Source organism: Drosophila nasuta, chromosome X (genome assembly GCF_023558535.2).
Source record: "Drosophila nasuta strain 15112-1781.00 chromosome X, ASM2355853v1, whole genome shotgun sequence".
Taxonomy (NCBI): domain Eukaryota; kingdom Metazoa; phylum Arthropoda; class Insecta; order Diptera; family Drosophilidae; genus Drosophila; species Drosophila nasuta.
Window position 1 is genome coordinate 32,820,899 of NC_083459.1, and position 22,087 is coordinate 32,842,985.

The 22,087-nt window shown below is 34.8% G+C and overlaps 1 protein-coding gene across 1 annotated transcript; it reads right to left on the reverse strand.

Annotated features, from left to right (window-relative positions):
- Nucleotides 1–19,116: 19,116 nt before the first annotated feature.
- Nucleotides 19,117–20,866, reverse strand: LOC132795677 (uncharacterized). Its single transcript, XM_060806535.1, has 4 exons — nucleotides 20,281–20,866; nucleotides 19,951–20,226; nucleotides 19,709–19,894; nucleotides 19,117–19,587 (listed from the first exon to the last, which is right to left on the reverse strand). The coding sequence occupies exons 1-4, from the start codon at nucleotides 20,740–20,742 to the stop codon at nucleotides 19,231–19,233; spliced, it is 1,281 nt and encodes a 426-aa protein (XP_060662518.1). The 5' UTR covers nucleotides 20,743–20,866; the 3' UTR covers nucleotides 19,117–19,230.
- Between the last annotated feature and the right edge of the window lie 1,221 nt (nucleotides 20,867–22,087).

Genomic DNA, 22,087 nt, shown 5'->3' on the forward strand with positions numbered 1-22,087 from the left:
TCTATTTTGTACTCAGCGGCTGTTATCTTGCTATCTGTATTGAGTTTGTACCGCATTCGCAAATCGTAATACATTACAGTTAAGCTAAATCGCTGCTTAGTATGCGGTGCAGTAGAGCATATCCGAAAAAAACTAATATTGTAATTAATAAAGGTACGAAAATAAGTCAAGTGCAGTGCGTGGTTATAAATATTGAGTTGAATCTATATTCCCCATATAGAAATAAAACAAGTAAGAAAGTTAAAGTCGAGTGTGCTCGAGCAAATTGTATATTTGGTATATCGATATAGAACCACATTCAAAATATACCATAGACGGCACAATATACCAGATTGTTAGCCAAGGCTAACAAGTCAAGTCTTTCCTATACATAAGTATTTCTTTAATAACTTCGACAATTTTTATCTGATCGCAACCAAATTTTCAGGAATCTCAATTACTATAGGTATTATTGTATATATTCGCGACTCTAGCTTTAAAATTGTGCTTGTTATTCGATTTTTGTTGATTTGCGGGACCAGAAGGGCCAAAAAATTTGAAACAAACTTGATCTGCGTGCGTCATTAAAAAATTATATCTCTATCTTTTATAGTCTGTGAGATCCAGTGTTTTATATGGACAGTCGGAAATGACTAGATCGACTAGATCGGCGTTACATACATTTCCTGCCGGCACAAAGTTATAATACCCTTCTACCCTATGAGTAGCAGGTATAACAACCCGGCGCCATGTAAATTATTATGAAATGTTTGAACAGTCTTCAATAGTATTGCCTAAATGCATATTTTGAAAGAAGCAACCGATTGAGATACAAATTTAATAAGTCCGATTCTGAATACTGTCTAGGTAGACGAGTTTCCCTTTTAAGCGTCTAACTAATATAGCTAAATGGCAGCCAGACTGGTTAACATCAATGTTTGGTGAAGAAACCTAGCTAACAGCTATTTAAGCCAGACTAAGGGGGTACGTGTTTACACGGACACAAAATTATCTTTTCATTTTCTTAAGAACCATTTACATGGGTGTGAAATTACTTTCCGTACACCAAACTATAACTCTTGGACTACAGTTTGTTCAGTCACACGTGTTTGCATGTACGTGATTAGAGTTGATCTTAGATTAGCACGAGCAAATGACGGTTTAAAAATTGTCTATGTCGCAGTATATCCAGTGAAAACTTTTTTAGACATTTTTCTATAACACTTGTTTTGTAGGGTTTTCATAGCAATTTTGTTTCGAAAAGGAAATTATCTTTATCACATAAAATTCATAGACTTGCCGTCATATCGATGAAACATTTTCATTTATTTTTTGAGAATAAGCAGTAAAACGATTATAAGCTGGAATCAGTCAATTATGTAGCTTCATTGTTTCTATAATCGTTTTATTAAGTAACTATGAGGCTCTTTCTAAATGTACATATACATTATATTTATGATTTAAATATTATGAAATATTTCTGCGATTCATCAAACAATTTTTGACCACACTGTATTGATGCAACAGTTTGCTGACTAACAAATTACCATACATAAGCAATCATTGTGATTGCTTGTGAGCGACGAAATTCAGCTGACATTTATATAGCTTTCTCAAATTCACACATTACTGTTTAATTATAATATAGATAGCAACATGTGAGAGCTGGTTAACGTAGGCATTTTAATGGATGTTGAATTATTAACTAAAGTCTCGGGACAAAGAACAAAGTGCATTTTACAACTCATGCCAAATAATAAAGTTTGCTACTAGCCAATTTAAAACTAATACGTTTAAAACATGGGTGGTTTCTGCCTGTCATTGATTGAGTTGACTGTGTATGGTTAAAAGCCCAGCGTAAATTAAATTATACTTTGATGCATCAAAAAGTCAGAACTGTTCTACTGCTCAATAGTATACTTTGATACCTTGCCATCCTACATCCCATTTTTCTCTGTCCTAGAAAATGCTTAAAAATAGAACTGTTGAAAGGCGTGACTATGCTTATATACTATATGCAGATGTATGAATGTATTTAACATATGCGTTTAGATTTAAAAATATGTATGTTAGTTTATCAACTTGATTAACTTCTAAAAGCCTGCACAAGAATGTAGACAAATATGTTTAACAATATTTTAATATGAAATGCAATAAGTTTATTACTACATGTCAATTGGTACACACTACATAAATGCAACTAGGAAACCCTTGCAAAGCTCACTAAAAGTACATTTTTAATAAATACATACATAAGATTGTCTATGTCATATAAAATTCATTTAAGCGGAAGTTGGCAAGCTCAACACTCAACAGCCACTAGTTGAGTCACACAGATTTTCCCAGTGTGTGTGTGTGTGTGTGTGTGCGTGTATTCTTGTGGGTAAGTGTGAGCCTCTGTATTTATTGTAACTCACACATTTCCGTTGGCTCTGATGTCTGCCTCATATAGTACTTTTATCAGTTGTATCAATGGCCAAGTTTGACGTTGTGTTGACAGTCGAATATGCCACCAACAACTTTTGTTTATGTGCTACTTTTATCTCTGCTTTCTTCGACATCGGTCATGTTCTCAACTGATTCAGTCAATGCACGAGATACTTTAGAGCCTACCCAACGAAAAATTATATTACCCAAATATACATTTTACTATACCAAGGAGGCAAACATATGTTAATGGTGATTAATTAAGTAAAACTGGTATACTAGAAGCAAATATTTAAATAAATGATTTTTTTGTAAGCTTTAGTGTTGAGGAAAATTGAACTCGTAGATCTAGGATATACAATTATATAATATGGTTTTTACGCTGCATTTGATCAAATCGGATATAAATCGTATCATTCACTATATACAAGTTAAATATTATATGTTGACCGGCGCATACCTATGGTAAAAAGCTTTGAAATTTAAATTCACTTCAAGTGAATTTGGTTGGCAATAGACCATGACAGTGCATAAAGATTCTGTTTTGTTCGCCGGATGGCAGCCTACCCGGCAGTCTGTCTGGTTGGCTGGCCAAATGCGGTTTAATTGTGCATCAATAAACAGAAAGAATGAGTACACAAAAGCCAAGTGAGGTAACATTAAAAACATGCGAGTTCGATGGTTGTGCAACAAAGCCTCGGCTGACTGACTTGTTGAGTGACTGAGTGATTTTGGGCTGTTGTTACTGCGCTTCGCCGGATGAACGACATTGATTTCCTCCAATATATATATTGACGCAACTTGTAGTCAATTGTGCTTTATAGAGTATTATTAGTAATACGAATTTATTAAAGCGTTGTGAATAAATTAAAATTAAAACGATAGCAGATTTTTTCAACTAAGAGGTATCAAATAATAAGTGATAGTATTTACAAAATCACACTTTTGATTCGGCTGAATTTTTTGAGTTTAAAAATTGAGCAATCAACACCTGTCAGGATCTGCAGTATTGTCTTGATATTATGTTATGTTGGCGAATAATATTAATATAATTTGCTAAATCTTACTCACATTCAACTCCACGAATAACATTAGTGTGTGTTTTAAAGTTATTTCTACTAGGTACAGTTTTTTTTTAATTTGAGGGGGTGTATGTAAATGGGTGCATACAGATATGCACAGTCGTTGACACTTTAATTTTAAAATTTGAAAACTATATTAGGAAGAATTTCGAATCAGTTTAAATCAACAGTTTGCACTATTTTCCTTTGTAAGCACTTAAACAAAAATGGTGTGTTATGTTTTGTTTGACACGGACACGACATTCAAACCGACATTGAAAACAAAAACTGAACTAAATAAAGACTCAAGCCATCCGCTGCTAAGCATTTGGCATGTACTTCCGCCTTGAACGTTTCGAATCGAATGAACCAACAACTGATTTTCATTTATAATGAAAACTCTTTACTGGGCATCATGACGGCGAGCCTAACGGCAATGACGCTTTTCCAACCCCCAACACGAGTGTGCTATCCGAATCGGCACGAGCAAGGGCGAGTCGCGTAAGCTGTGGGTGTTACTGCGTGTCTGTTTGTGTGCATAAATTTATATGTGTGAGAACAGGAGAAGTCCCTAGCGCATCGTAGCCGCATTTGCCTTGTTTGGTTTTTCAGGTTCTGGCTCTGACTCTGGTTCTGGCTCTGGCTCTGGCACTGTCCCTCTCCCTCTCCCGCCTCCACTCTCTTCATTTTTTCTTTCTACCAACCTATCTCTCGCTCTACCACCACAAGCAGCACTCGTTATTGCTCGGCTAAATCAGTGGCACGAGCCGCACCTCGTGTTGGCGGGGAAACTATGCACTGACACTGTCTACCTTCGCCCATTGCACTGGGGCATGACGATGACGTCGACAACGCTGCTTGCGCAGCTGTTTTGCCGCTCACCTTTTCAACTGTTGCTGCTGCTGCTGCTGCTGCTGCTGCTGCTGTCAGAGCCATTGACTGGACAGAACGGAAGCCAGCAAGGCAAGGGCACCAAGACTTCACGAAGCGTGAAAGTATGGAAATTCATCATTTTTACATTTTTTGTTTTTTTTTTTTTTTTGAGTATTTTACAGACAAACTGCCTCCCAAATGAATATATATACTACTATACACCAGCGGGAGAAGAACAGTGCGCAGACGGCATAAATCTCTGCTCACTGTAACCTTTATTCAATATGTGAATATTTGCGTGTATCTTAGCTTTACCACAGATAGGTAGCGGTCGATAAGATTTGTGCTTTGATGTGTGTACGTCGTTACTAAGCAAACTTAAAAAAAACAAAAAGATCAAATTCAAGATATGTACACTATATATTAAAAACCACAAAACACCACAAAACAAAATTGCATTTATGGCTTAAGAATCGCGTCGCACGATTGGTTATTGTTTGAGCGAAAGTTAACACCCAATTTTAATTAACTATACAAATGTAAAATAAAAAAAAACCTGCTTTGGATCATATCCACGATTGGGATTAATATTTTCAAACCTTAACGCTCTCCATCTGCCTATTAGGGAATATGGTGTCATGTTAGTTACCCATATTATATCCCAAGTAAAAATAATACATTAAAATATACTTAATGAGTTGGAAAATGCTAGGTATTTTCAAACAAATTTTAAACATGTCCCCGCGCATAAATCGGAAACAGAGACTAGTTTACTTTGGGTTTCTGGGATTATGCGAGTAACTCGTAACATGGCAGAAAATGAGCTGCTACCACTTCACCCGTTAAGTGCGCACTCACACACATGAATTGTTTTACGTTTAGGGTGGGTTTTGACAGAAAGGCTGCGTCTGGTTGTCTAGCGTACTGGCCTGGCCCTTTCCAGTGCGCTTTTTCAAAGCTTGTTTACTAAATTAGTTCCAGTTTATCGCGCTTGCTTATTACGCTCCTGGATGCGTTCGACCAAAGCTAAACGATTTGCATAAAATTAACAAATAGACATATATACGTAAATACTATGTATGAATATGTACATATATGTATGTCTGTATGCAAACATACCTTTTGATGCATTGTATGTTATTGTATATTAAAAACCTTATTTTTTACGTAACAAATTTATTTCTTTCGTTTGCTGACCAATGCTACAAATATACAAATGTTATATACATCCAAATAAACATATTAATGTATTATGAACAAAATATGTCATATTAGCTATCGATGTAATCTAAGACCCTTTCCTGCTGGATTAAAACCTAACGGTTTCATCATTAAACACCACAGGTGTAGTCAGCAGTTAACCAAGTCAAGACAACCTTAGGCAAGTTGCTTAAAAGTAAGAGATCCTAGCGTAGAGAAAACTAAAAAAACGTCATGCCAACGGGCAGAGATTCCATTTTAACATCTCATTAACTTAAGCAGACGAGACTTCTGGGAGCACGAAGGCAACTGAATTTGATGCTATAAGCTGCAATAATTTAACAATTCCGCGCGCTTAATTACCTGTCACATTTCATTTTAGTAACAAGATCGACACGATGGCGCCTAACTATAATTTAAACTCACATTAAAATTTCGCAAATCTTGCAAGAAACCGTATATTCTAATTTTTGTGATTTTTGCGATCCTTTGACCAATGTAAACAGAAATACGGTGAGCTCATTGCGATAACGATGCTTCAAATATCTTTCACGAAAAAAGAAATACAAAATCAACAATCAAAACGGCAAATTTTTGTTTTTATTATTGATTAAAGCAGCAAGCAGCTTAAAAGTGTTCAGACATGCTTTACGAATATGTTGAGGTGATTAAAAAGTTTTTGAAACGTGGTCTATTAAAACGCGATTAATATGATGCCACTAATACACAGAGCAGCGCCGTAAAGACAGCAAAATGTGAACGCTATTATAATTTTTTAATTGAATTTCATAATATAAATTTAAAACAAATTATTCAGAACCTGTGGAGTTCTACTCCAAGCCTACTCCAAACGCTTTTTAGTTGCTTTGGCTGACATCCAGTTTCCCTTTGCACACTTCTATACATTTTGAATATAGTACTATCTCGATGTACCAAACATAGCCTTCGGTACATTTTATTATTTTGTAGTATATTAATTTGAATAGTGAATAGCGGTTATCTGACAGTTGAACTCGATTCTAGCTTTGTTACTTGTTTGGAATTATTATTTTGTTCTATACAAAATTTGTCTGCTTTGCTTAAGTTTAGGATCGATCAAATTATGAATTGAAATTGCTGCTTACGCCCAACTAAACTCCTTGACTGGAGTAATCAAGGTCGTCAAATCACAAAATTTTTTTTTGATAGATTGAATTTAATTTAATTAAGACAGAGCAACTAAGTAAGACGCTTCAACTGGCAATAAATTTAAATTCGTTGTTGTTGAGGAGAACTATTAAACTGTCGGATATTTTAGTAGTTTAATGAATAATAGACGCGCTTCTTGTAAATATTTATGTGTATATAACATATACATACATATTGATATGCATATGAATAAACCCAATCATTTGATGTACTTTGAGTGTGGGAGACACTACGTTACTAATTTCCCTTAGTCACAGTGTAACTCCGCATATCCTCACAGACAACCCTTGAAGGCAAATTCGCAAACGGATATGAATTGTAAACGCGGAAAATGAACTGAAATTAAGTAACTTCCGTTGCTGTCTGGCCCAAAGTGCGATTTGCCGATGCCGATGACATAAAAAGTGAATGGGATTTTATGTACTTTAGGGTAAATAGTGTCAGTTGTTATTGTCGAAATCTTGCCAGAATACAAGAGTGAATGATCATACATCTACACTCTCTTTTATTATTTATATTTTAATGAGTAAAAAAAAAAAATTAAATCAGTCGCTGAATTAAAATGCAACCAAGTTATTAATTTTAACTCGACCAATGTTCTTTCGTAGACAAAGAGGAAAAGTTGTGAGTGTAATTTTAATTTAATTTCATTTGCCCAACCAAATGATTTGTGTAGATTTTTGGGTTTTTCTTAGCTTATTGCTACGGTCCGACACATTCGTCTCGTCTTGAATCAGTGTCCTTTATTAAATCCTCTTCTTCTTGTGGTCTACGAGGTTAAGTGCACATGTGATAGACTTTCGAATTGCCATAGCCGATAAGTCTGTCACGTTTAATACCAAAGTCTGTTTGGTCAGCTTGGTCAAATCAAATAATCTTCTTCTTGCTGCCAGTTATTTAAGCTTAAATGTAAATTTCCCATCACAATCAACATTCTACTCAAGTTAATTATTATTTTGAAAATTCTATAATATGTTTTTCATACGAACTTCCCTTTCGGATAGATACACAAAATGCCCAATAGTTGTGCACAACTTAAAAGCTTTGCAGGTTATTTGTTGTGTGAGAAATTTGTCTGCATACCTACAAAATGAATGCGTAGGTCTTTTACTAGGAACCAGATCAAAATTTTAGAGAAGTTCAACCTGATTGGTGGGCGTGATCAAGCAGCAAAGCTTTACATACATGGTCCAGTTTAGTTGTGCATGTGAGAGTGAGTAAGTATGTGTATTAGTGCCTACTAAACAGATATCCAGAATTGCAAGGAAATCACAGAGTGCGTTCCTACTAATCGATTAGATCATAAGAGTGATGAATGCCAAAAATTAGACTGAATGTGGCCCAAATTAAGTGTGTGTGCTTTACTGGGCGGCGGACCGCGATATTAGATGGGCAAACTTGCTAAGTGGGCGTCAAGAAGTTGAACCAGTTTATATATGCATATGTGATTGTGTATGTCCACTCCTCTAATGAATTGCTACTCAACAGTTCAGCTTCTACTCAACTATTACTTAACAGTTGTACCTATATTGAAGGCATTGCAATTGACCGAGCGTAAAAATGGCATGCCAAAAATTTTAATGCATGTCTGCCAAATTGTGTGTGCCTACTTGACTAGGCGGCGGACGAAGGTATTAGTGTGGGCGGACCTGATAAGTGGGCGTGGTCAGGCAGGCTTGACAAAGACTGCCCAGTGTAGAAGAACATGTGTGAGTGTGTATGTGCATGCTTCTAATGAAATGCTACACCACTGTTCAGCTGCTGCTCAACTATTACTCAACAGTTGACCACTTTTTTAAGGCATTACAACTGATCGAGAGTAAAAATGGCATGCCAAAAATTTTAGTGTATGTCTACCAAATTGTGTGTGCCTACTTGACTAGGCGGCGGACGAAGATATTAGTGTGGGCGGACCTGATAAGTGGGCGTGGTCAGGCAGGCGAGCTTCATAAAGATTTTCTAGCTAATCTAAACAATTGCTTCTCAGCGGTTCAGCTTTTACTCAACTATTACTCAACAGTTGTGCACAATTTGAAGGCATTGCGAATCATCTTCGCAGGCAAAAATTGACATGCCAAAAATTTAGGTGTATAGTATGTCTGTCAAATTGTGTGTGTGTGCTTGACTAGCCGGCGGACCGAGATATTGGTGTAGGTGAAAGGGATAAGTGGGCGTGGTCAACCAGAATGGCTACATGAAGGTTTCATATTTTAGAAGTGCATGTGTGAGTGTGTGTGTGCATGCTTTTATTGAATTGCTTCTAAACAGTTCAGCTTATACTCAACTATTAATCAACAGTTGCGCCACTTTGAAGGCATTACAACTGATCGAGTGAAAAAATGGCAAGCCAAATATTTTAATATATGTGTGCCAAATTGTGTGTGTGTGCTTGACTAGGCGGCGGACCAAGATATTAGTGTGGGCGAACCTGATAAGTGGGCGTGGTCAGGCAGGAGGGCCTCATAAAGTATTCGCAGATTGCTAGTACAATAGTTAAGCATCTCTTACTCAACAGTTGTGCAGAACTTCAAGGCATTGTAGGTAATCTACTGTGTGGGTGTTTGAGTAGACGAAGGATCGATATATTCGTTTGGACGGAAGGGATAAGTAAGCATGGTCAGGCAGCAAGACTCCACAAAGGTTGTTCTAACGAATAGCAACTCAACAGTTTAGCTTCTACTCAACTATTACTCAACAGTTGAGAACTTTTTGAAGACATTACAACTGATCGAGTGTAAAAATGGCATGCCAAAAATTTAAGTGTATATCTGCCAAGTTATGTGTGCCGGTTTGGCTTGTGGCGGACCAAGATATTAGAGAATGCGGTTCTGATAAGTGGGCGTGGTAAGGCGGGAGATCTTAAGAAAGATTGCTTGGCATATATGTAAGTGCATTTGTGAGTATGTGCGTCTTATCAATTGCGACTAAAAAGATATACAGAACTGTAAGGAATTAACAGAGTAAAGTGCTGCTAATCGATTCCATTGAATTTGTCCTTATACAGCTGTTATCGTCAATGTGGATGGATAATTAAAATTGGAAGCATCAATTTGTTTGCAACTAACCTATTACTTACAGACCACATTAACACTATTAGAGAAGATTGTCTGGTTAAGAAATGTTGTTGTATTAAAGAATCCAAATCAAAAGTCGAGGGAAAAGTAAGTTGTGCCCAGATAAGAGACATGTTCTTTAAGGAAATTGATGTAGTATACTTATTTCAATAAACTGTAGCTGTGCGTAAAAATAAGATATAACAATTTGAAAACACAAATGGTGTTTTATAGCATTTATTCATATTTTACTTAGCACAGTATCTTCCGAGCGTTTGCTAGTCATTCTCAGTGAGTGGGTTTTAAGCAAAAACTAATTAAAAGTTGTAAGACATTGTTTTCTCCTTTTTTTTTGTTTTGTTTATATAATACCACCTGCTGTACGACGTGTAGAGACACCGAGCATGGTGGAATAAATACAAATAAAAATTGCAATGCACACCCCGAACACCATTGCATATTTTTTACTATTTACAGTTTTACTCTGACACTTTCACAGTTGTAGTATGAATGATGTGGGCTCTGTTGTAGCAGTTGAAAAGATACGCTTCACTTTTATCAGCAGCCCGACACTATCCGTTAGCTTAATCTACAAAAGTTTGTCGTTATTGTAGTAAAGTTACTTAGAAGCACGATAGCCGTAAGGTCGTGAAGTAACTGAACCTTGTGTTTTAAATGAAAACAGTCCACTGCGTAAAATGTTCTTTTAATTTAATTTTTATTTTATTATTATATTATAATTTTATTTTAATTTTATTATATACATCAATTATATATTTTGATAATAATTATGTTTTTTTGCTAACTCTTATAACTCTTATATAAAATCGTATTTCACTCGGCTATCCATTCGATTTTGATTCAAGTATTTGTTCTATTTTGGGGATTCTAAAGTAAATAAATAAGTAAACAAAAACCTTTCAAAATTCAATAGAGTTTTTTAATTGAGATGTAGGAAAATGTTGAAGCAAAGAAAAAGGTGAAATTTCGCAAAACACTTTAATATAGACATATTGTGCTGTGGCAATTGAATAAATTCAGCAATGGGGCGAGATTCATACTTCATTTGCAATGCGTAGGTATTACTAGAACGATGACGATGGCAAAGACTTTGGCTATGCCACAGACAACCCAAAAGGCAATGGAATCTATACATTTTTTGCTTGCTATTTGTTAGTGTTCTTGTAGTCCACATGGTATGACAATGGCCACAATGCGAGTCACATATACATCTAAATAGATTTACATTTTGCAGCTAACAAAAAGACAAATAAGCAATACAATACGATAAGACAAGCAAGAAGCAAATATTGTTGGAACAAAAAAACAAACGCTAAATCTTCGGTGGAGTAAATGCCGAGCGACGAACGCAGCTTGCCAGCCTCGCATACTATATAATTGCATTGAACGCGGTCAGTGGGGAGAGTAGTTACTCAACGAACAAAACCGGAGCAGGGGCAGACCGCTCTGTATTGTTAACAGCAGGAGGTCGGCGCACAGCGTCATATGGTGCGAATGATCGCTGCCATATTGTGCAAATGGCTGGTTGGCCAGCTAACCCATACGCAAACTGCCGCCTTTGACATTTACTAGCCGCTTGGTTATCGTTGCTTTCTCGGCTGGACCCTTTGATACTGTCCAGTTTATGTAGCTAAGTACGTACATTGAGGTGCATGCAGCCATAGAGCCATGTACGCATGTATTCATATGTATGTACATATATATGCATATGTATGTACTACATGTACTTCAACGAGTATACGCTTATGTATGAATACATATGTATGTACATACATACATTCATATATGTATGTAAGTACTTGTTTGCGTGTTTGTGTTCGTGTCGCGTCGCATCGCATCGCGACGCGACGCGGCGTTAAAAGGAAATTGTGATTGCTGCATAAAATGCTTTTAGAATTGTTGCCAATCGATTTCGGCACGGATTGCTAATAGCAGCCGAGGCTGTGGATGCTGTTTCCACTGGGAACCATAAGCGACTGGACCTGCGTCTATATCGATACAACATGCGATTTAAAATTCATTGTGGAGCATTTGTACAGGATTGTGATTCGTATTTGTACCGTTTGCCACAGCTTTCACAAGGTTCGCTTGACCGGTTGCCAAGCCAAAATGGACAATGTACAGGCAAAACCTAAATTGTGGGGTATCGTAATGTAATACTAAAATTGAGTAAATAGATTTAGCAGCAAGACAAAGTGAGTTATTGAAGGTGAATATTTAATATCGATCAGAATAAATAATCAAAAACAATAATAGAAGCCATGTGCAATTTTCAAGGTAAATGTAGTTATTATTGTTTTAATTGTTGTACCCATAGGATTTATTTTTAATTATTCGTTAAGATACAAAGATCTGAAAATATTGCTATTGACAACTAATTAGAAAGGCTGTTAGTTGTATATGTACTTTGAAATTCCTTAAAATTATACAGGATTTAAAAATCCAAATATATGTTACCTTATGAGGGATTTTCGACTCCAACATGAAATTGTTTATATTTGTATTAACATTAATATCCTAGTCGATATTGCTATGTCAGTCAGTTTGCCAGCAATTTCAGCTTACCAAGTTACCAAGGCATATATTTATATGTACTGAACCGCCTTTTTGAACTGATTACGAGTTACATTTAAATAAGTAATTAACGAACCAATTAACATCAAAAATGTTCACATCATGACTATTTATAAACATAACAAGAACATTAATTTCAAAGTTAGATAAGTATTTACGAAATTTAAGTTTAGATAAGTATGTATTTTACTGGTAGATAATGTATTTTTTTTGCATAACAATTATATATTTACCTGTAGTTTTGGAAAACTCACTTCGAATTTGTATTCGACCTTTTAGTAATTCATAATGTGTATGTAATGCACTTCACAATAAAAAACACAACAAAATTGAAAAGAAAAATGTAGACTTATAGTTTATAAATGAATTTTCCACGGGTATTTATTTAAACAAAGTGTGTTTAGTGTTTAGCTCAATAATGTTTATATATCTATATACAATATATATCTATATATATCTATTAAACATTATTCATTATGAGGAACAATATATAATATATATTATCTTTCTGATACATATAATATATATTTTGTGTATGGCTGTTCGCATACAAGTTTTAGTTGTTGTGCAACTTGTTTTGTGTTCTGCCTATTATAAAGCGGTCGTCTTTGTACTTTGTTACAAGCGCGCTAAACTGCCTTAGGACGCGGCAGTCAAACGACTGAGCCGTGCATCCTGCAACTTTAGATACGCAGACTCATCGCAGTCACCCGCGTTGCTCGGTTCCTATGTTGAATTTAATATATGTGTATGTCTTAGTAGGAGTATGTATATATTAGCAGCCATGTCGAGCTGTGCTAGGCACGAAGCAACAGGCAGAAGCAGTGTCGACAGGAAACTCGGAGCCGTAGTCACAGGCGCTATTATACGACATATGAACCCAAAACGCCAACACTGTAAGCACTGCATCGCTCCAATTGGAAGTGTCGTATAAGTGCAAGGACAAAATAAAACCAAAATCTTTTAAAAATGACAACAAGTAGAAAGACTTTGAAAAATGCACGAGGAGGCAACGATTTTATATACTGGCAATTATACTCGCCGATATTTGGAACTATGCCGATTCGTATGTGTATGCATATTTTTATCAATGCAATGTCCGGAAAATTAAACTTTATTTAAATTTACTTATCTTTAAAAACCCAACTATTTACTTTCATATATAAATATGTGTATAATTGTACATATGTATATGTATCAAACGGCTTGTCTATATGCATTTGTATGTACGGCAAATTTGTGTAACTATTATTCGCGGCCGACGTGTTGCATTGAAACACGAAGGCCCAGCCTGTTGCGTCGTATTGCCTATGTCGTCTATATTCAACAGGCAGAATAGTACATACATACCTTCAGACATACAAGAAAGTAACCATACATGTAGATATACATATATGCATACATTCGTTTACTTAAATGTATGTGTAAGCACTGACATATCCGCTTCCGCAATAAGCGGTCTTTAGTTTGTGTGAAACCATTCTAAAATGGAAAGGTAAAAACCCTTCATCAATTATCATCTATAGAATGCAATTGCTGTAAGCCTCATGCAAATTAAAGGAAATTATAATACCTACTTGAAGAAAAGTTATGTACAAATTGTTTTATTTGTTTAATATTTATTTACTAACGATATGAACTGATTGCATATTGAACTTTTGATACTACGCTTGGGTCAATGTTATGAACAAGTGCAAGCTTGATATATTTAAACTATTTAATAATATATATGTATAATAAGTAGACTTATTCGCTGCATATATTGCTTAAGAGCGCCGTTATGCAAAGATTATATATTTTATATTCAGAATAAGTTTTTGGTCTTAATGCGCCTTCGGCTTTGCGCTTACATTAGGAGAAGCGACAATCGATTATGAAGCAGACAGCAAAAAAACTCAAAAGCCTTTACGGTGGTGATAATGTTATTAAAAAATGTTTTCTATTTCTTAAAACAAATTTTCAGTATGTTTATGTGCGATGAATAGTTTTTGTATCATTCTTTAATTAAAATTTATGTTAAATTTATCTAAAAATTCGTATATCTATTTACTTTATAACTAAATTTTGCAAAAGCTGTCTAATGTCCATGTCCATTGTAGCCTGTTGCTGCAGTTCCTTAGATTGTAGGAGAAGTCACTGCGCAACTCACCACATGGGTACACATCGTTCATCTCTAATCTGTTGCTCACTCTTTAGCAACAGGTACTGCGACAAGCAAACCCGAAGAGCTTGCTTATAGCGCAACAAAATTCACGAGCAATAACAGTCATGCGCACTTGCGACAACAGCATACAGAAAAGGAAAGCGCAGTATTAGTCACTGGGGTTCACTCGGCACTTGCATCCCTATCGGCAATTCCCCAGTTGCACGATGAAGTGCAATACAGCCAAATATCCCCACATAGATCATGGATATGACTTGAAAGGGGAATCGTATATTGTGGGAGTTGAACTTTACCGAGGTACGCCACTGCTTCAAGCAACAGTTCCTTCTCATGAAGGTGAATGTGTTATTACAGCAGTGTCATTACGCGCGGTCGTGCGAAAAAATTCTATCCCAGCGTTTACAGACGAAACTATGCTCTTAACTAATCAATAAAAAACATAAAACATTTATACATATACATATACATATACATATACATATACATATACATATACATATACATATACATATACATATACATATACATATACATATACATATACATATACATATACATATACATATACATATACATATACATATACATATACATATACATATACATATACATATACATATACATATACATATACATATACATATACATATACATATACATATACATATACATATACATATACATATACATATACATATACATATACATATACATATACATATACATATACATATACATATACATATACATATACATATACATATACATATACATATACATATACATATACATATACATATACATATACATATACATATACATATACATATACATATACATATACATATACATATACATATACATATACATATACATATACATATACATATACATATACATATACATATACATATACATATACATATACATATACATATACATATACATATACATATACATATACATATACATATACATATACATATACATATACATATACATATACATATACATATACATATACATATACATATACATATACATATACATATACATATACATATACATATACATATACATATACATATACATATACATATACATATACATATACATATACATATACATATACATATACATATACATATACATATACATATACATATACATATACATATACATATACATATACATATACATATACATATACATATACATATACATATACATATACATATACATATACATATACATATACATATACATATACATATACATATACATATACATATACATATACATATACATATACATATACATATACATATACATATACATATACATATACATATACATATACATATACATATACATATACATATACATATACATATACATATACATATACATATACATATACATATACATATACATCTTAATTAGACCATTATCTGAAGTAAACAAACAAATATAGGGCCTATTAAGACTCTAAATTTTTCTAACGCTTTCTTAGTGATGTGATTGCTTCTTCTGACGCTACACACAGATATCATTAAAGGTAGGTACAACACAGTAGGCTCAAGGGAAGGTACAACACATCACAGTAGGCTCACTGAATCTGTTGATATTCAAGCCTTGGCCCGGCTTGGGGCAAAGCTCCTGGGAACTGCTTCTAGCTGGAACTGGAGCCACATCGACTACTATGCTGCTTTAACAACATAACGGACACGAACAAACACAGCGCGTTTGTCGAAAGTTGCATAAATTAACGTTAAAAGCCATGGCCTTGGTTGTGACTGGTGTTGTTACTTTGTTAGCGGCGCAACCCAGCAGCAGTAACATGCAATAAAGCCATCAAATGATGCCTTTATTGATGTAGCTACCTTCCTGTTCTTTTACAAAAACAAACTCAAAGTGCATCATTGGCTTTGTTGCACATATTTAACTGTATGGACTTTTTGTGACTTTGAGTCTGGAATCTGTAGAAAGCAACACTTAGAGTTGGTTCATATGAACACATGCTGTAAGTACGTAAGTGAATGTTAGTGGATTGTAAGTATAGTTATACATGTGTGATATATATATCAACAAAATAGTTAAATAATGTTTTGTAAATAAAATGAGGCAATAAAATATAGACAATGCCAATTATTACTCTTCCAATTTTATAACAGTGCTTATATAAATCAACCCTTACCTAAGGGCTAAGCTGTAGAGTCTAACCCCAAATTTTCACATATGAGCGTCACCCGCTGTGCCTTTGTGGATAAGCACGGTCAAAAACGTGTGCACAAATCTAAATATAGGAATTAATGAATTATGAGTAAATGGATTTGCTTCGTTGCCGTGCATCCAAGCGGCGATTTCAGTGAAGGTTTGTGCACTTGAGTGTAAGGCTACATAAATAGCAGCCGTTCCTTTCCTTGCAACACCTACAAATACGATAATATTGATGTGTGCATCCTAAACTGCTTTGATGTCTATCTTACCACTGAGTAATTAATTAAGTGAAAACTTTATTGGATTTTTCACCTAATATGAGTATGTGCTCAATTAATGGTGCATAACAAAATCTTTGTTAACATCTAATGAGTTTCTTAAAAACGTCGTCACGTTTCAAAATACAGAAGCTCTCAAAGTTGTGGACTACAATTTTCAGTTCTTTAACTTATATTCTTCAGTCGATAATTGAATGCTAGACCTTATAAAATGCTCAATCTTTAATTGAAGACAAGAGGTTATCATTAATAGACCACTGTCAACGTCACATATATTTGACATAGAAAGTCCAAGCTATTTTGTAGAGATGTGCTCAGCTCTTATTGGCTCCATTGGAGCTATGTAGCTGTTGGCACACTGCTCGTCAATGCCACAGACAACAATGGGAGACACCTATGTTATCAGAGCATTTCATTGAGGGTGTTGTTTAATTAAATTTCTGAAATTAAAATGTTTTGTTTATATAAATTGAAAAATGTGCACACCAACTACAACTCAATGCGACAAAAGAACAAACATAAAACCACGCAAAAGTAAACGCATAAAAATTATATCGGCGACAGAATGCCCTTACTTAATACATACACAAATGCGTATACTATGTATATACATATTTATTATGAATTTATAATGAAAATGCAATTTAAAAATAATACATTTACACTTAAAACATATATACATGTATGTATATATATAATATAATTAAAATGCAATTCGAAATTATTAATTTTACTCTTTTTATTTCGTTTTAAAAAATGGATATTTAGTTGGAAGGAAGTCTTTCATTTTATTTTATTATGTTCATTTTGATTTTACACGTAGCTGGATTCTATTTGGAGGTATTTTCATACTATATATGACAGCCGTCATGACTCTTGCTAGACGGCAGACTACATGCCAGTTAGGGCTATTGTGTGCACCTCAAATCGGTGCTGGTGCGAAACATACAACTGAAAGCAGTTTTCTCCGCTTAACAGGCTACAAGTCAGTCATTCAATGATTGAGCGTCATCAATGTTTTCAGCCTTTGGCAGACATATATCTGCCATATGCATATGTGTTTGTATATAAATGTGTTGCTGGCTTTTCAATTCTGATTCCTTTCATTTCAATTTCTGTTGCCTTTGTGTGGGCAAAGCGGCAAAAGCAGCAATGCCATAGTAATTAATTGAAGTCCAGTTGAGTCGAAAAACTGAAAATTCATGCTAAGTTGCAAAATAAATTCTCTAGTGGAAAAGCAAGGAAAACTACAATTGACTATGCTCGACGGTAAGATAATAGTGATTGAAGTGACACACCACGAAATCAACCAAGTAGGTGGAGCTGCAACTGATTTATGCCAATAATAAGTTGAATAACATAAGTTACAAATTTCTTATTCGATTCGAGTTTTGTTATTAGCGTTTTTAGATTTCCTTTCAAAATCAAGATGCAAGTATTAAAAACACATTCCTTTTTTGGGCTCGATTGAAATTTCATTGATTAAATAATTGTGAAAATAAATAAATTGCATTGACATTAGTAAAATACAAGTACATATTTCATATTTCTATTTAAACCTTTATCATTCGTACATTTCATCCTTAGTATTTAAAAGGTTGAACGAATGATAGAGGGTTTTAATCTTCCTTTATTAACCACGTTTCCACCCTAATAAATGAATAAGATTGTGTATCCTTCTCATGACAACAAGACAATCTTTTCCTCCCATCCTAAATTGACATGAGCAAAGTAGTTTCACTTTGTTGATTACTGTCATGTTGAAATTCATTTTGTTGTGTGCACAACCTCTTCATCATTCTGTAAAGAAGGTTGAATGAAATGTTCAATTGGGAGGAAACTCATTGATTCCCATCGTATTGCTGTCCAAATAGATATGCAAAAAAAAAATAGTGCGAACTCATACGAATATACATGAATGTGAATTAAAGTAAAGTAGTAACTCGTAGATGTTAACTAGTTTCTTAGACTAAATAAATTTGAGATTCCGAAGTAATTGTGGTAATACAATTGGTAAGTTAAGAGATATCGTCAATATATATAGTCGTTTTCGATTTGAATTCAATTGATATGTTATCTTTCAACATGACTTTAATAAGAGCAGATTAAACTGATAATTTATGTGACTAATATTTTAACATTGTTCCAAATAAAAATAGGCTAAAGTATTAATAAATGTTGAATAACTCGAATTAATAACGTAAGCCCAAATATTCATAGAGCGGAACTTCTACGACGGATTCACTTGTGCTCATTTCTTGGAAGTCTCCTCCTTGCAGCAAATATAAAGGTCGCGCTAATTTTGGATTGTTTAAATAAAAATCAATCAACGCCGTAGTGCTTCGTAGATGAGTGATGCCTTTAAATATTTTCTCACGCGTAAGAAGATCGTTGGGGTAGACGGTCTCGATGACTTTATCACCGGAACGTTTCACCCATGGTCGTTCTTTAAGTGGCACTGTTCGACCAAAAGCGCTAAGTAACGGTTTCTCAGATATGCGCATTGCATGGTCATTGATGTGTTTTTCGTACTTCAGTTCAATTGCCATCTGTCCAAGACAAATAGTTAAAAATTAAGCATAAATACAACCACAATCAAAAAGGAAATACAGAGAAAACAGAAGATTTTAGATAATTACGTGTACGCTCGAACATGTACTGAGAACTTACGTGAGGCTTGTTCCATTTATCAGCCACGGTTTGCGCTATGGCATTAACCTCTTTTGGATCAGTTTTGACTGAGGCAAGAAGTGTACGATCGCCTTTAATGGAGAACAAATTTTTTACTTTCTCTGGTGTCATTGATGTATCCATAGTACCGATGGAGTTAAGCCAATGAATAAATCGTTCAGCTGACTGCAGAGGGATAACTTATCATAATCGCTGACTGACTTATGGAATCACTAACAAACCGCATCCATTAAATTCTCTGCTTGCTCATCCAAAGTGTACACGGCGCTTCCTGGCTTGGACCGTTCCACCTTAGAGTCCCAGGAAACGCGTTCGTCCCGCGTAGCACATAGAAACTTGGCGTACCAACTAGTCTTGTCCAGTGTTCGATGCGTATGGCCCACTGGCTCATCCAGCCTAAGGTCGAACTTTTCAAACTCATGATCCATGCGCACTATGTCGGAGTGCTGGCTTTCATTGAATTGTTCTTCCAATTTTTTTCGCCCATGGTCCGTTACCTACGTATAAATCACACGAAACTATTGAATGAAATAAACTACATGGTCACTTACTAGTGGAGCTCCATCCTGCCCATCTTCTCTACTGTCTTGCTCACTAGCAATCTGATAGTCATGTGGACGTTCCTCGCGCATTTCGTCCCGAATAAAAACAACATCGTCTGAACTCGAGAAGTCATAAGACTGTATCTGCTTAACACGTTCCCGAAGACGAGGCGGTAGCACTAGCGAGTAGTCAATTACAGGCAAACGTGGTTGTGAAACGCAATGCACTGCAAACTCCACCTCATCGATTACATCGCGCCAATATGCTTTTCCACGTAGACCTCCCCTAGGTCGAAGATGTGCGAATTTGCTTATTATACTGCTTGAGGATTTTTGATTAATCATTGAGTTTTCTTCCTGCTGCCGACCGCTAACAGTTTCTGGTGTTCCTTTACTGATACGACTTTCATTACTACTTCGACTGGCATAATTATTGGAACTCCTTTGAAATCCCTTTTTCGATACAGACATTATAGCTTCTCAGGACACGAGGTTCGGGTATTATAATATTGTAGTTTTACAAAAACTGTTGCTATAGCTTAATATAAGTTTGTTTATTCAATAGACAGAATTGTTGCCTTGTTAATTTAACTTCAAAAGCCTACGATGCTTGAAAAAGCCTTCGGTTTAAGCACCAAATATTTAAGCAAGCATCAAAGCTTCAGCAACTGTCAATAAAACGTTAGTAGTTCGGGTCCAAATAAAAGCTTGTCATTTAAAAAAAAGCATTCGTGCAAGTTTATTAAATAAAAAGCCATTGAGATAAAAATCATTTGGTTTTAACATCAAATATTGCAATGTACACGAAAGCTTTATAAGCTTGAAATAAAGCGTTATTTGGTGTATGACCCAAATAACATATGTTAAAAGCTTGACTGTATGATAATACGATGGCTCGTTGGATGGCTTTTGTAAGCTTAAAGCTTCATAAGTTTAATAAGGCATGCGCTTAGCATGCAAACTTCTCTTGACGGCATTGATGGAGAAACTTTGAAAGAACCCTTAAGACACCAAAAAAATTGTTTTCGTAAAAAATGACCACCAGAGGCTATGATGAATTGAAAGAAAATTTTATTATTTTAATCAGGCAAATAAAGCCATACAAATAATCGGCTTCTACAACTTTGTTGATCTTCTATTGAAAGCCATGTACATAAATAAAAAGTACACAGATTACTTATTCTTTCCTTTAATATTGAGCGATTGATTGCTATAAATTATGATAAAAAGTATCGATATTAGCAGTGACAATCAATCATAAGGAAAGAGTATCCAGGAGTCGACCCTCAAAGTAATTTTTTATACTTTTTCTGGATTTTTTAGAATTGCCTGCATGCCCGTAACGAAAAATTGTGTCAACTTTAGCTACAATGTGCAGTAAACTGTTCCGAAGAATTCAATAGCTCGGAATCTGCGAACCCGTGATACGCCTGTGCACAAAGGCAAGAAAGGATAACCAAGTATATAAGTGACAGAGACAACTTTGAAAAATTCTGCGCATATTAAAATTCTTGAGAACAGCTTTTGACATAAATTAAAACTTTTTGTCAACGAACGCAACGCTGAACACACATACATACATATATAAAATACGAAGCGAGATATATTTACTTATCCACCATATCCTTACATGAGAATTGACAACATAATTTTATTAGTTCATATTAGTTTATTTAATAATGAACAAATTTTTTGTGTGGAAATTATATGTAACTTTCCTGATAATTGACGCCTATAAAACAATTTTCTCAAAATTTCGTCAAATTAATTGTTACACAAAAAAGTAACTAATAACTTTTTATTAGTTATATGACAT